The sequence below is a fragment of the Podarcis pityusensis genome (genome assembly GCF_964106645.2).
Source record: "Podarcis pityusensis genome assembly, chromosome: 12".
NCBI lineage: Eukaryota > Metazoa > Chordata > Lepidosauria > Squamata > Lacertidae > Podarcis > Podarcis pityusensis.
In genome coordinates, this window is record NC_138037.1 from 41,484,565 (window position 1) to 41,500,304 (window position 15,740).

A 15,740-nucleotide genomic window follows, 5' to 3' on the forward strand; every position below is an offset into this window, starting at 1 on the left:
AACTGCATACACAAGTTTACTAACTGCAGCGTCAAACTCTGCGAGCACTTGAGGAAGCACAAAAGGAACAGCGTAAAACACAGACCGACAACTCGAGACACTCCTCCCTGGTTGAAATGGCCTTCAGCCGTCATCGTTGTTGCCTTTGGGCTTCCGCCCGGGCAAAGGAAAAGCCGACTTGTTCTGGGCCTGAGAGAGTTTGCTTGCCAGCACGGCAAAGGGCTCGACCAGCGTCCTTCCGTCGGTCACCGTGACTTCCCACAGCTTCACCTTCTCGAGTTTGGCCCACTGTTGAGCCACAGCCACCTCGACTTGTCTTTCCTCCACCAGGTCAGCTTTGTTGCCTAAGACAACAATACAGCCCTAAAAAAAGGAAGGAAGCAATCCGTCAGAAATGCGGAGAGGCTCAGTGGCAAAGCACAGGCTTTGCATCCGGTTCAGCCAAGGGGCAGAAAGCTGCTCTCTCTCCCATGAGACCTTCTGTCATTCAGAGGAGGCAACATTTACTTCAATGGACCAATGGGTCGGACTGCATTTTAATTCTAAGGTGCTGCCTTTGATGGAATCTGTATGCCACATAGTGCCCTCCAGATCTTGTTGGTCTACAAATCCCATCACCCCTGTCCGCTGCTCTGCAGGTTAGAGCTGCTGCTGTTCGCAATGGTCAAGGACTATGGTTACTGTAGTCTAGCAACACCTTGTTGGCAATGGTCAGGCATCATGGGTATTGTAGTCCAACAACACCTGGTGTTGTTGGCAATGGTCAGGGATCATGGGTATTGTAGTCCAACAACACTTGATGATGTTGGCAATGGTCAGGGATCACGGGTATTGTAGTCCAACAACACTTGATGTTGTTGGCAATGGTCAGGGATCATGGGTATTGTAGTCCAACAACACTTGATATTGTTGGCAATGGTCAGGGATCATGGGTATTGTAATCCAACAACATCTGCTGGGCACCAAATTGGCTACTCCTGCCATATATCAATCCATGTAATCTGTTGCTTAAAAAAAAAAAAAGTCAGATGCTACTAAGATGGTATTAGGTTTCAAGAGGAGCCCAAGATGTCAGCGAAGCAAGGAATTGCTCCTAATTTTTAAAGCCCAGTGACTAAGATTGCCTGTGCAAAAGTATCCTTGGCATGTTGTGGTGTATTGAAAAATACAAGCGGCTGCAAGCCCAGAAACAAATAGCGGCCAGGAAACCTGCAGGCAAGCATATTATAGTACTTAAATACGGCTCTTCTTTCCTATGAAACATGACATAGGGATGTTGCTATGAGCTTCGAGATTATTCAGGCAGCCCACACCAAATCCAGAACACAGGCATGCCAAAGGCTTTGGGTGTGTTCAGCTCGGCAGTTACGTAAGACTCTAAGACTGAATGTTTTTCCTCACCTCCTTGTAAGATGACGAGGTGTATTACTCTGCCTGCGATAAGGCAGCCCTGTTGCGTCTTGGGGCCCCGCCTGCTCATTTTGCTGAGTAGGTATCTGACATCTGCCTGCCCCAAAGTATGATGGCAGCACTGGCTGCATCGTGGCTGGGCTGGTTTTGAAGCAAGTTGTGATTAAGGTTGTTCCCGGCTGGTTTTCAACCCACATCGTCCTTTTAGATCTTGCCAGTCTTAACTGCAAAGTTAGTTATTCTCCTTTTCTTTCCTAAAGCGATTACTCCAATTCTCAGCTTTGCTTCGTTCTCTGCTTCTCTCTTCAGTTCTGCTGCCAGTTTTCTTTCCTTTTGGATCTTCCTTCCCCCAGTTCTTTCCTTTACGGTACTGATGTAATTTGGCTTCTTCTAAACTGCCTTCTCTTTTTCCTATTTGCCTTATTACAGTCATGGCTGGCGCCCACTGGGATTAGTAAAGCAGAAGGCAGGGAGGTCAACAGTAGGTGGCACCAGAGATGAGTAATTCTACCCTTGTCCCCAGCCTCCTCCCTACAGAGTTCTAACAAGGCAACACTGAAACAACATTTAGAGCGCTATGATTCCACTTTAAACAGTCATAGTTTCCTCCAAAGAATTCTGGGTTAAAATTCCCAGCAATCCCTGTGAAGAGGGATTGAGCACTTTTCTGGTTTTGTGCAAATCTGAGGGATCGAAAAGGGGGATTATATAATTTACAAAGACTCTTTTTAATGCCAGCAGACATTTTAACTGAATTTTTATTTTATAATATTAAATTATCTTTATTTACATTGGATCAAGTTTCTTATTATACACCACTCTAATTATAAGTAAGCAGCATATAAATTATTGAAATAAAATTCTCTAATGTCTCTAATTATAAATTATTGAAATAAAGTAGTAGCAAGTTTCTAGCAACCATGGTTGCTTTTGCATTTAAAAAGCAATTTTCTCTAAAGGTGCTGAGAAAAGGCAGGATTTGGGGAAAACTTCAAAATGACCAGGGTAAGAGAGTAGCTGTTCACTTTTCACAATTTGCTTCTCTTGTGGGTTTTTAAGATTATTCCTTTGCTCCTGGTTATTTTATCAAATCCCTACTGTTCTTGAATTTGCATCTAAGGAATCAGGAAGTAGAATATACGGCACTATTCAAACAACCTGTTCTCTCTTCCAAAAGTGAGCAACAGAGACAGTGCCGAACGTCAACTGTCTTAACAAGATTTGAATTGTTTTGATTTATGGTTTTGATTTTGAGATGCACTGAATTACAACCACAGATGAAAGGGTATTCACGACTCGTTCCGTCCTTTGTTGTGTCGAACTACAAACCCCATGGGAATGCAAATACTACTTTCAAACCGCTAACATTAAAGGAGAGACAGAGAGAGAAAAATCTATTCTGCCTTACAGTTAAAACGAAATGGAGGAGAGGAATCACAAGGGATCTTTCTGTGCAGCAAAGTGACTCAGTCGATTACTTGCTCACAGGAGAGGCAGCCTGTGTTTCCAGGTTCTTTGATGCAATGTGTGTGTAGTCAAATTAGGAAGCCGTATCCTAAATAGCACTTGCTATGACAACCGATTATATAATTGGATTAGGAAAGAAACTTCGTAGTAAACAATGCAGTTACTGTGCTGTTAATAACAACCTGATTCACTTTTCTGACTTATTAATAGCTGGTTGTAATGACTCACTCTGGTCTAGCAACATATCTGGGCACCATTGAGGGGCTGCTCTTAGACAGCCCTGGTGAGAGAATCCGCAATACCACCAATCAGCTGTTTGGGGGAGAAAAAGTGGGGGCTAAATTTAACCCCTTTCAAACAGCTGGTCTTGTGCTGTATTGTTTTTTCTGACTCAGTCAATATGGATGCCTGGGGTTCCTCAGGGACACCATGGGACCCTCATATACCTAAGGCACCCTGTCCCTCCCAATTCTCAGTTTTATTTTAAATCAAGGTCTTTTGCTTTGGCCCTACGCATGCTGCAGAATTGGACAGGTGTTAAAATGGACTGTACTACTTTGGCTTACAAGTGGAGCACACAACTTTTGAACGCTCCGCCATGTTGTTGTTGCTTTATATATATTTTTCTGAAGTTTTTTTTCTGAAGTTTTCCAAAATTTTACACATACATTTCAATACATAATAAAAACTCCCCCTCCCCAACTTCCCATCCCCTTTTATATGCTGTTTCTGTTTCTCTCCCTCAGCTGTCTTCTATCGCTTAAACCTCGACAAAACTACGGTAATTTTCAATCCCTTCTGTTGCTCATAGTTCAAATCCTCCTTGCTCATCATATTATAATATCACTCATCATATTATATTTTTTTAAATAATCCGAGAAGCGTTTCCATTCTTCCACAAAACCTCCGTCATTAGGTTCTTTTATTTTAGCTGTTGACTTTGCCAATTCTGCATATTGCTCAACCATTCTTCTTCAGTGGGTTATTTCTGCCTTTTAAAAGCTGCCCGTTAATAGAAATTAGCACTTGGGGGAAGAAAATGTTCCCTTGTCCTTATTTCGTTGAGTCTTTGACGCAGGGGAGCATTTGAAAATGCGACGTGGTCCATTCTACTCCCTCACGGGTCCAGACTGAGGTAAGCACTGAAGGATTACTTCACAGAATAGGATTACACTCCTTCCTTTAACCTCACTGAGTCTTGCGGTCTGTATGTCAAAGTCAGGAACGCTACGAAATCTGCGGTGATGAAACAGAAGCGATTGGCTGCGCTGCGGGCAGGCCCCATTTTCGGGGAATGCTGGGAATCCACTTCCTCCTTTACACAAGGCTCAGGATACACAATCAAAGGAGAACACTGAGTAACAACGCCTCTGACTGCTATATTAAGAGTCCATGAAAAGGTAGCAAAGGCCTCTTTCCGATGCAACCTTAATCGATGCAACCGGCAAGCCCTGAGTTACGTAAGAACTTTGCTCTGACAACAGCCAAACATTACATAACTGCAGTCTTGTGCTGACTTGCTTTAAATGGCCCCAGATGGATGCTTCCTTCCTTTCTTTTTTTTGTTACAGGCACTTAGTTAAGAGATCCATTAGGGATTCACTCTCTCTTTACATACAGAATTTATTGCAGGAAAATACACAGAGCCCTGTGTAGTTGATATTCCTCAGCTTTCTGAGCTGCAGCAGTCGATTAGCAAACACTGATGAAGCCATTTCCTTGTGAAGGGTCTGATTTAGTAGCCGCGGTGAAACCCCTAAAAAAACCCCCGATTAAATCCATTATCTTAGTATTACTGTTATACAGTGGTACCTCGGGTTAAGAACTTAATTTGTTCTGGAGGTCCGTTCTTAACCTGAAACTGTTCTTAACCTGAGGTACCACTTTAGCTAATGGGGCCTCCCGCTGCTGCCGCTGTGCGATTTCTGTTCTCATCCTGAGGTAAAGTTCTTAACCCAAGGTACTATTTCTGGGTTAGCGGAGTCTGTAACCTGAAGCGTCTGTAACCTGAAGCGTCTGTAACCAGAGATACCACTGTAGTTGCTTTGGAAGATGATAATCAGGCATCCACACAACATGACCAGTCCAACAAAGGTACCACTGTAATAGTTTTTATCCCGACACTTTCCTTGGCACCTTACAGACTAACCTTACAGATTATGGCAGAAGATGCTATTAAGGCAAAAAGCACTTCCAATCCATTTTTTTTATTTTATTTACGACATTTAGAGGCCAATCTTTATCTTCCAAGGAGCTTAAGGCGATGTCTGTGATTCTCCTCCCCCCCCATTTAAGCCTCACAACAACCCTGGGAGGTAGGTTAGGCTAAGAGAGGATGACTGACCCGAGGTCATCCAGTGAGGTTCATGGCTGAGAAGGGATTTGAAACCTGTTCTCCCAGGTCCTAGTCCAACACTCCATGGGATCCAACTCCCCACCCCCATAAAATATTTGAGGGGTCTGGGCCCCCCCAAAGTTGATGGGCATTGTCATTCAAATGGTGTGTGCGCGCCATGTCAGGCAGGACGGGGCCTACCTGCCCCCCCCCATATTTTATTCAAGTTGGCACCCCTGCGACATTCTTAATCCCGTAATTCCCAACGTGGGGCAAACGCCCCACAGGGGCGCAATTTGATTTGGGGGGGGGGCAATTCGAGACTGAGTTATTAACAGTTAATGGCCTTTTAGGCTTCCTCCACGTGAATAGGAGTTCACTTTTTGAATAAGAAGAATTATATGTCACAGGGCGGGCGGGCATCGGGATTTGAGAGATGGCCAAAAAAAGGTTGGGAACCACTGCTCTAACCATTATGCCACGCTTCTTCTTTTGCAAGGAAAGATGGCATAATGGGCCTCACCATTTGTTATCAGCCAACGTTCTGTGAACAACTTCTGTTAATTATGTAATTAGCACTGCCTGCACTTTCTGCATTTCATTTCCCTGTGACCTCACTGCTCAGTGTGTTTACAGGTGTCCCAGCCCAAAACAGTGGATTAAGCTTATGCCTTAATAAATGGATTGTTTATGATGCCAAAAAGACTTGCAGTTGTTTCCGATACAACAGACTAACAAGGAAATACCGTATTTTTCGCACTATAGGACGCACTTTTTCCCCTCCAAAAATGAAGGGGAAATGTGTGTGCGTCCTATGGTACGAATGCAGGCTTTCGCTGAAGCCTGGAGAGCGAGAGGGGTCGGTGTGCACGACCCCTCTCGCTCTCCAGGCTTCAGGAGAGCCCCACCGCCAGCCCCACAAGCTCGGGGGACAGCGGGAGAGGCGCAGCGCGCCCTTCCCGCTGTCCCCCGACTTGGTTAGAAGGCTGGCGGGGGGGGAGCCTGCTCCTCCCCGTCGCCAGCCCCGCAAACTCGGGAGAAAGTGGGAGAGGCGCAGCGCGCCCTTCCCGCTGTCCCCCGACTTGGCTAGAAGGCTGGCGGGGGGAGAAGCCTGCTCCTCCCCGTCGCCAGCCCCGCAAACTCGGGAGACAGCGGCAGGGGCGCAGCGCGCCCTTCCCGCTGTCCCCCGACTTGGCTAGAAGGCTGGCGGGGGGAGAAGCCTGCTCCTCCCCGTCGCCAGCCCCGCAAACTCGGGAGACAGCGGCAGGGGCGCAGCGCGCCCTTCCCGCTGTCCCCCGACTTGGCTAGAAGGCTGGCGGGGGGAGAAGCCTGCTCCTCCCCGTCGCCAGCCCCGCAAACTCGGGAGACAGCGGCAGGGGCGCAGCGCGCCCTTCCCGCTGTCCCCCGACTTGGCTAGAAGGCTGGCGGGGGGGAGAAGCCTGCTCCTCCCCGTCGCCAGCCCCACAAACTCAGGAGACAGCGGCAGGGGCGCAGCGCGCCCTTCCCGTTGTCCCCCGACTTGGCTAGAAGGCTGGCGGGGGGGAGAAGCCTGCTCCTCCCCGTCGCCAGCCCCGCAAACTCGGGAGACAGCGGGAGAGGCGCAGCGCGCCCTTCCCGCTGTCCCCCGACTTGGCTAGCAGGCTGGCGGGGGGGAGAAGCCTGCTCCTCCCCGTTGCCAGCCCCGCAAACTCGGGAGAAAGTGGGAGAGGCGCAGCGCGCCCTTCCCGCTGTCCCCTGACTTGGCTAGAAGGCTGGCGGGGGGAGAAGCCTGCTCCTCCCCGTCGCCAGCCCCGCAAACTCGGGACACAGCGGCAGGGGCGCAGCGCGCCCTTCCCGCTGTCCCCCGACTTGGTTAGAAGGCTGGCCCAGCTCCGCAAACTCGGGGGACAGCGGGAGAGGCGCAGCGCGCCATCCCGCTGTCTCCCGACATGGTTTGGAGGCTGGCGGAGGGCTTCCTCCTCCCCCAGCCCCGCAAGCTCCCAGAGCGATGCCAAAGCTGCGCGCAGCTTCGGCATGGCTCTGGGTCCCGTTCTGGGGGAGGGGGAAGCTCGGGCTTCCCCCGCCCCAGCCCCGCGCCTGGCGGGGGGGGGGGAATAAATTTTTTTGCCTTTATTTCCCCCCCAAATCTAGGTGCGTCCTATGGACCGGTGCGTCCAATAGTGCGAAAAATACGGTAGTTACGGCGGGTTTTAAGAACCTTTTACAACCACTCTTTTCAAACACTGCAGCTCACGTTAAGCCTTGTGACTACGAGACCTTGCTTTTAACTTGGCAGTTACCCTTTGCAAAGGAGACACAAATCTAATGTGAAAGGAGAGACACTAAAAGACTAAAAAAAAAATCTGGTCGGCAGAGCAAGTGACCCCTTTGCTGCTTCCTACAAGGGGGTTATTCATAGCAGAGGCCATTTACTCCTGTCCCATCTCTGCACACAACTACACTGACCCCCAGCACGTGTAAAATTGCATTATCTGCAGGTAAATAAGTACAGTGGTACCTCTGGTTATGTACTTAATTCGTTCCGGAGGTCTGTTCTTAACCTGAAACTGTTCTTAACCTGAGGTACCACTTTAGCTAATGGGGCCTCCTGCTGCCGCCGCGCAATTTCTGTTCTCATTCTGAGGTAAAGTTCTTAACCCGAGGTACTATTTCTGGGTTAGCGGAGTCTGTAACCTGAAGCGTCTGCAACCTAAAGCGTATGTAACCCGAGGTACCACGGTGGTTTGGAAAACCTGCTTTTTAGGTGATGAGCTCATTTTCCCTCGTACATCATGTTCTCATTGTCGTATCTCAGACGCGACTGAAGGTATTTTGTGTGTGTGTGTGTGTTACCTCTCTTTTGTCTCTACACTTGTCAATCTCCTTCTTCAGCCAGTCAGCTCTTTCGAAGGATTCCAGGCTGTTCACGGCATAGACAAGAACAAAGCCGTCTGCGAGGGAGAAATAATGTTTGGGGAACTCCTCTCCTTCTTGCACACCCCTGGTGTCGTACAGGCGCAACTGTTCTTTCACTCCTCGGTCCGTTTCAGCCAAAGCCACATACACGTCTTCGCTTGTCGCGCTGCATTCTGCACCTGTTGTTTTCAAAAAAGGAGAAACAGAGTTCTTAGCGAACACATTCAAAAACACACATTGCGCGCCAAAGCTGCTTCCCTTGCGCCCCCCAAAAATATGTTTCAATGATTAGTAACTGTATGGTGGTTTTGACGCCTTGTTTCCTACTGATCAAATCATGGCTTGCTTCCCCTTGTAATCAGCTCTGGCCTGAACAAATTCACAAAAGGTGCATCTATACAAGCAATTGTTTGGTTTCGGTTTTGTATTTGGTATGAATACCTTCATACTTTTGTGGCTTACGGCCGAACAAGTACACACTTACTCAAGACTCATATTAATGGTACTAAATGCAAAAGGTGTTACTCTCTCCCCCGCCCCAAAGTTGAATCGAAAATACAGTGGTACCTCGGGTTAAGTACTTAATTCGTTCCCGAGGTCTGTTCTTAACCTGAAACTGTTCTTAACCTAAGACACCACTTTAGCTAATGGGGCCTCCTGCTGCCGCTGCTGCACGATTTCTGTTCTCATCCTGAAGCAAAGTTCTTAACCCGAGGTACTATTTCTGGGTTAGCGGAGTCTGTAACCTGAAGCATCTGTAACCTGAAGCGTATGTAACCCGAGGTACCACTGTACACTGGCTGGCACACACTTTTGTGACTGGCACACATTTTGACAAGCAACAAGTTTGCTACTTGTCGTCAACAAGCAATGTTGAGAACCGCTTTACTGGCGCCATCCCAGCCATGCCATGATTATGGTTTCGGATTATTTGTTAAATAAGAAAGGCAGGCACCTGTAAGTGTCTCTGGAAGGGCAGAAGGGGAACCACGTGCTTATCTTACCCACATCGTGCTTGCCATAGAGGACCTGCTCCAGAATGGCGGTCTTCCCCACTGAGGCCATTCCGCAAACCAGCACTTTGTAGCCCTTCCCCATCTTCTTTCAGGCTGCGGAGACTGGGCCCGGGGAGCAATCCTGTCCAAGCACCACAAAAGGTCAATGGCATTTATTACCGTCCAGCAACAAGCCAGCATTGGAGCATGGCTGCATTCACACACACGAAGAGGAGGTCACAGGCTTGCCAGGTCAGTGCAGCAGTTTCAGCCAAAGTCTCTCCTACCTTAGCCAAGGTATGTCCAACAGGTCATGGCCAAGGAGGAGAGAGCTTTACTACCGTATTGGCCCGAATATAAGCCGCAATATTTTTTTTCCAAATTCCGACTGTGAAAAGTTAAAGTGCGGCTTAAATTCGCGACCTTACAAAAATTGGCTTTTGCGATATCGCTGCTGAAGCAGACATATGGAAAATGGAACAAAAAAATGTTTTCTTGCCGATTTGCGAACTCGAGACTGTTGTGCAATTAATTCTAATATCATTCGTCGCTTTCCCCTTACTTTACAGTGCAGTATTGATTTTTTAATTTGCATTTACGGTGCTACGATTTACGGGCGGAATTGTAGCAATTGAAAAGCGATTTTAGCGATTGTACGGCAACTTTTGAGGGCTTGCAAGATCAAAGGCTTGAACTGGCTTGGCATATGGTAAAATAAAATCACTATTTTAGTCACTGAATTCAATGGACTTTTTTCTTTTTCTCTTCAATTTTAAGGGAGCGGCTTATACCCGGGTATTGTCTCCCTCCCCTTTCAATTTTAAAGGTATGGCTTATTTGCGGGTGTGGTTTATATTCGAGCCAATACGGTATGATCCTAGGTTCAGATGCTGCTGATCTCAAAAGCCCACCAGGAGCAATGCAGCTGCAGTCATGGTAAGCCATGTTCCAGCTGCTCTCTGGGACATGTGAACCAGGCCAGTGAATGGCAGCCATTTCAGACATGGGGCTTTCCCAGCCCAGTTTAGGAATGCCAGGGATTCTACATGCCAAGCATGTGTGCTAACACTTAACTATGGAACTTACCCAAAGGAATAGGGGTCCCTTCTGTTTCTAGGGGGTTGCATGTGCACAGACCCCAGATTAAGGATACGACAGTGGCGTCAAATGGATTACGTCTGTTGCAAGGACTGTCAGGTATTGGACAATAACAGACTATTAAAAGACTAAAGGCCGTGACTATTTTGAATGTGTACAACTGACGTGCAACCAACATGCAAGAGGGCAAAACGGGGTGTTGCTGCCTGTATTTCAAGGAGATTCATTGAAACACAAACATAAGACCAGCTGTGGTATAAGGGATTTTATCAAGAATGGATGTATTTGGTTTGAGCAATAGTCTGGAGGCAGAATTAAAGGGAATCAGACCTTGAAGTACAGCACGTGGGAAGCCACACAAAAAATATAACTATTTTGAATTACTCTTATAAAACCAAATAAAAATTATTTCACAAATAAAAAACAAAAAACGATTCAACCCGGGATGAATTTCGAGTTCACCTTGAACTAAGAAGGCAGACACGACCCCTTTTTTCAATGCCAAGTCTCAACCCTGGAAGCTGCAAAAAAAGAGAAAAAAAGTAGAGGTGAGAGTTCCTCTGAGCGTGTCCAAAGCGCACTGCTCAAAGCATTATCTCTGTATTGTTTGCACTTAAGGAGAAGTGTTTCTAGGGGAAATTACATGACTTTCCGGGAAATCTAAGGCAGACACTGCTCCTAGCAGGAATCCAGGAATCTGCGGAACGAGCAGGCGGGGCCGCAATCCCTCCGGCGTTTTCTTCCAAGCCTGCTAAGGCACGTGGCTTCTTGAACTACATTTCCCAGCAGGCACCTGAGCGCAGCCCCTTCCCCCTCCTCCTTCCTCTTGGACGTCACGGCGTTGCCGCAAAGCCTTGTGGGAAAGCAGGCCTCTTCCTTTCCGGCTCCGGGCGCCGCTAGGTAAGGTTGGCGAGCTGGAGGCCGCCCGTAGCTTAATCCGTCGGCATCCTAATTCGGGGAGGCCTGCGGGGGTCCGCTCGGGGCGCTGCCCCACGGTCGGTAGCTGGGGGGAGAGGCGCGTCGGGGTCTCTGGGCGAAGGGAGGCCGGGGAGGCGTAATTCCGTTCGGGTGGGAAGGCGGCGTGACCTGGGCCTACAGACCGAGGCGACTCCGCCAGACGGAGCTTGCAGAGGCCGAGAGGGAAGACGGAGAGAGTCATAGAGTTGGAAGGGACCCCGAGGTGCATCTAGTCCAGCCCCCTGGAATGCAGGAATAAGCTCGTGAGGCCTAAAAGGCTGGAGCTCGGGCGCTGCTTGCTCCTGAGTAAACCTCCGAGGAGGGACCATTGCTCACATGCTTTACGTGTAGACGGCCGCGGGTTCCAGCCCTGACACCAACCAATAAATGGGGTTAGGTAGCAGGTGATGGTGGGAGCCACTGCCAGCTGCATCAGATGGTTGGTTTATGTATCTCAGATCCCTCTCTTTTAAGATGGGTGGGCAAGTAATTGCTTCCAGGTTTTTGCTTATGCAAAAGTGGGGCATGCATTGTACGAAGTAAATAGATAATAAATGTCCTGCTATGGTCTCGGGTAGCTTATTGTTGTGCCCACGCAACTTAAAAAAAGTGAGAACTCTTTGAAGTTACAAGTTACACACCTTTAGGTGCCAGGCAAAAACATTCCTTTTTAACCAGGCCTTTGGTTGACCTGATCAACATGCTAAATGTGGCTCTTGGGGGGGGGGGTGTTGTTATTGGATTATTGTTTTTATTTTGATTTTATATATTGTGATATTTTTTGTGAACTACCATGAGACCTCCTGGTATAGGGCAGTGTATAAATTCAATCAATGAATGAATGAAAACCTGTGTGTTTGTGTTCTGAATGGGTAATCGGTTAAAGGAGTTTTATAAAAAGAATTGGGATCATGTAGAGCTGGAAGGGACCACAAGGGTCATCTAGTCCAACCCCCTGCAGCACATGAATCTTTTGCCTGATGTAGAGCTTGAACCCTCAGCGTTGAGATTGAGCCTCATGCTCTACTGACTGAGCTGTTGTGACTGTTCTTTCTGGATTTAGTTTCTTGAGAGAACAAGGTACAGCCCCTGGATGCTACAGGAGCTTGCTTTTGCTGAAGTTATTGCAAGGGGCTTCACCAGGCTGGAAAACCATGCAAATCCTTAGTTGTTATGGGCTGTCATGCCATAGGTCAGTTGCAGGTTAGTGGTAGATCACAGGCTTTGCGTGCAATTCCAGCAGCAGTGGGAAACATTCCAGTCTCAAAACCTGAAGAACTGCTGCCAGTCTCTGTAAACCAGGGGTAGAGAAGCTGTGGTTTCCAGATGTTAATTATATTAGCAACTTTCATCAGCCCCAGTCATAGACAGTGGTCAGGAATAATGAAAAGTTGTAGTCCAGAATGCTAGAAGATCTGGATCCCTCGCATAAACAAATGATAGGTTAACAGTCTGACAAAGTAAAAAGCAGCTTCCTTTGCTGCTGTGTATCTCATACATACTATTTAAATGTTAATGACATATCAATGAAATCAAGCACAGTATAGATCAATAGCTCAGAGGGGACAAAGTTGGTTTCGAGAGGTTTATGAACAAAATGTGTTTCGTTATGGACCACTTTTATTACTAGAGAATGGAAAACACAGTTGCTTTTTTTGTTTCCTGAGAGCAATGAAACACAGTGTGATTTAAACGTATTACTTTTTTGCAGATAAGCCAGAATGGGTGCCTACAAATATATCCAAGAACTATGGAGGAAGAAACAGTCAGACGTGATGCGCTTCCTACTGCGTGTCCGCTGCTGGCAGTATCGCCAGTTGTCTGCCCTACACCGAGCTCCCCGTCCCACCAGGCCAGATAAAGCTCGCAGGCTGGGATATAAAGCTAAGCAAGGTAACTGCAACCTAAAGCATGTAGCAGATGTGAACTTGCTCTAGTCAATTGGTTATGCACTAAGTCTGGTAGTCCTGAGCAAAGATAGCAATCACTTATTGTAATTGTAATGTGATAAGATAAAATTAACCTTGCTTACCTTCCATGCAAGCATATAGGCAACTATCCTAGGCTACAAGAGCATCTCTGATAAGTGAACATGTTAGAATGGAAACTTTGCCTGAGACTGAAAATCTTTCCACTGTACTTGCATTCACACAGCTGAAACACGATTCCCATCATTTTTCATGCTTTGTGCAATCTCAGATGAACAAAAATAGATTATAAAAGCATGGGGTTGTCCAGTAACTGAAGTAGAGTATTTGTGGCATTATAAGCAAATTCAAAAATATTGCTAGAATGTAAAACGCAAATGCTAAATAAACATTCTCTTGTAAAACTGCAGATTTCTTCGCTGCTTTAACACACTATCCTGCTGTGTCTTAGGTTATGTCATCTACCGCATTCGTGTTCGCCGTGGTGGTCGTAAACGTCCAGTCCCTAAGGGTGCTACTTATGGTAAACCAGTGCATCATGGTGTCAACCAGCTGAAATTTGCCCGGAGTCTGCAGTCTGTAGCAGAGGTGGGTATTGCTTGTGATCTGCATCAGTCTTTTGTATTGCCCACTGGTCCCACTGAAGCTTGATCAAATCTGTGTCGCATTGGTTTATCTCCTTGAACTCATGTCAGATTAGAAGAGTATTTGATGTGTATGAATCAGCTTTTAATATTGTTGAGTTGGTAAACTGTGATGGAGTAGCATGTTAAGCAGCATTTATTGTGAGAATAAGGCAGTATGGTTAATGAATAATTATTTCCCACAGAGCAGTTTTTTCAGTGTCAAGTTGGCATTTGGAATTCTAGTTTCTAGGTGGCATATGGAAGTATTTTGGTTTGCAAGATGCTGTAGCCATCCTCTCTATAGAGACAAAGAACTGTCCTGGTTGTAAACTGAAATTAGATATGTACAGAAATCAGTGAAAGAGCCAGTGCATAAAACTATGTAACAGGTTAAAGTGATTACCCTTTTTTGCAGTCAAATGGAATGTCCTTGGTGGTCAGATTTTCAGTTACTGTCACTATATTTATGTACTTGTTACATTCCTTATTCTTCAGATATCTGCTATTTTAAGTACAGTGGTACCTTGGTTCTCAAACTTAATCCGTTCTGGGAGTCAATTTGACTATTGGAACTGTTTGAAAACCAAGGTGTGGCTTCTGATTGGCTGCAGGAGCTTCCTGCACTCAAGCAGAAGCCGTGTCGGATGTTCAGCTTCTGAAAAAAGTTCACAAACCGGAACGCTTACTTCCGGGTTTGCGGTGTTCAGGAGCCGATTTGTTCAACAACTAAGCCGTTTGGGAACCAAGGTACTACTATATAGTATTTTGGGAAATGCAGCACAGGGAAGTATTTTTAAGAAGTAGGATAACGTCAGGTATGGCAGCTAGGTGAGTTTAGTTGTGCCATATTTGCTTTCCTCATTTCTTGGCCATATAGCATCTCTGTAATGAAGTAGACTGCAATGGTATGTTCTATTGTGGTAGCACTAACAAATCAATTTTCCTCCACAGGCCAAATTGAAAGATAAAATAGTTGTTCATAGAATGGTAGAGTTGGAAGGAGTCCTGAGGATCATTTAGTCAAACCCTGTGCAATGCAGGAATATGCAGCTGTCCCTTACTGGGATCGAACCTGCAGCCTTGGCATTACCAGCACAACACTCTAACCAACTGAGCTATCCATCCCTGTCAGGAAAGAGTTTCTCTATGGAGAAGTCTTTGTTACTGTAATTCTTAAACGTCATGGCTGAATGTTTGGTTCCTTTGTATGAAACTTGTCACCTTGTTTTCTTGATGCCTGTAATATTCACAACCCCCAATTCCTCCCTGGTACAACTTTTATGTGCTTACGTGAGGTTGTTTTTTCCCTGCTAGGAGCGTGCTGGCCGCCATTGCGGAGCCCTGAGAGTACTAAACTCTTACTGGGTGGGTGAAGATTCCACCTACAAGTTCTTTGAAGTCATTCTGATTGATCCTTTCCACAAGGCTGTCAGGCGCAACCCAGACACCCAATGGATCACCAAGGCAGTTCACAAACACAGAGAGATGCGGGGGCTGACCTCCGCTGGCAGGAAAAGCCGTGGCCTCGGCAAGGGCCACAAATTCCATCACACAATCGGTGGCTCACGTCGCGCTGCTTGGAGGCGACGCAACACCTTGCAGCTTCACCGTTACCGCTGATTCTTTTGCATATAATTTTCTCATTATAATAAATCAGCCAGAGTTCACATTTCCACTGTCTTGTGTTTTCATTGGGCACTGGGTGTACCCCACATCAGCTCCTTTTAAAAGAATTAAGAATCTAGCAACATATCCAGCATCTCTTCAATTACAGTTGTCACTCGAATAACAGGGTTATAAAAGTTCTGGTGAAGTTGAAAGCTTTTTGATGACCAAAAAAATCTGCAATATACTCACCCAAAAATTCCCAGAAAGGTTTGTATAACTTAACATGCATATGTTCAACTTTAGACCTACCCTACTTAACTAACTGAGATTAATGAACATTATTGACTGCTAGTAATTTCAGTAAAAGTAATTTCTGAGTAAAAGTTTAATTCCACCATCCGTTGTGTTCAAGGTAACTACC

The 15,740-nt window shown here is 46.5% G+C and overlaps 2 protein-coding genes across 3 annotated transcripts in view; one reads left to right on the top strand and one right to left on the bottom strand.

Moving 5' to 3' along the window:
• NKIRAS1 (NFKB inhibitor interacting Ras like 1) overlaps positions 1-15,740 on the bottom strand; it is a 22,761-nt gene continuing 7,021 nt past the window's right edge. Inside the window, exons 1-5 of one of the 2 annotated variants that reach the window (XM_080975108.1) lie at positions 10,844-10,990; positions 10,663-10,721; positions 9,112-9,244; positions 8,045-8,286; positions 1-363 (exon numbers count right to left, since the gene is read on the bottom strand). In XM_080975108.1, coding sequence (XP_080831234.1) covers positions 124-363; positions 8,045-8,286; positions 9,112-9,205 — 576 coding nt within the window. In that variant the 5' untranslated portion in view covers positions 9,206-9,244; positions 10,663-10,721; positions 10,844-10,990 and the 3' untranslated portion in view covers positions 1-123. Of the gene's footprint in view, positions 364-8,044; positions 8,287-9,111; positions 9,245-10,662; positions 10,722-10,843; positions 10,991-15,740 lie in introns of those variants that run through there. The other variant, XM_080975109.1, reaches the window with a different exon arrangement.
• RPL15 (ribosomal protein L15) lies at positions 12,869-15,380 on the top strand. Its single transcript, XM_080975097.1, has 3 exons — positions 12,869-13,050; positions 13,537-13,673; positions 15,026-15,380. The coding sequence occupies exons 1-3, from the start codon at positions 12,879-12,881 to the stop codon at positions 15,329-15,331; spliced, it is 615 nt and encodes a 204-aa protein (XP_080831223.1). The 5' UTR covers positions 12,869-12,878; the 3' UTR covers positions 15,332-15,380.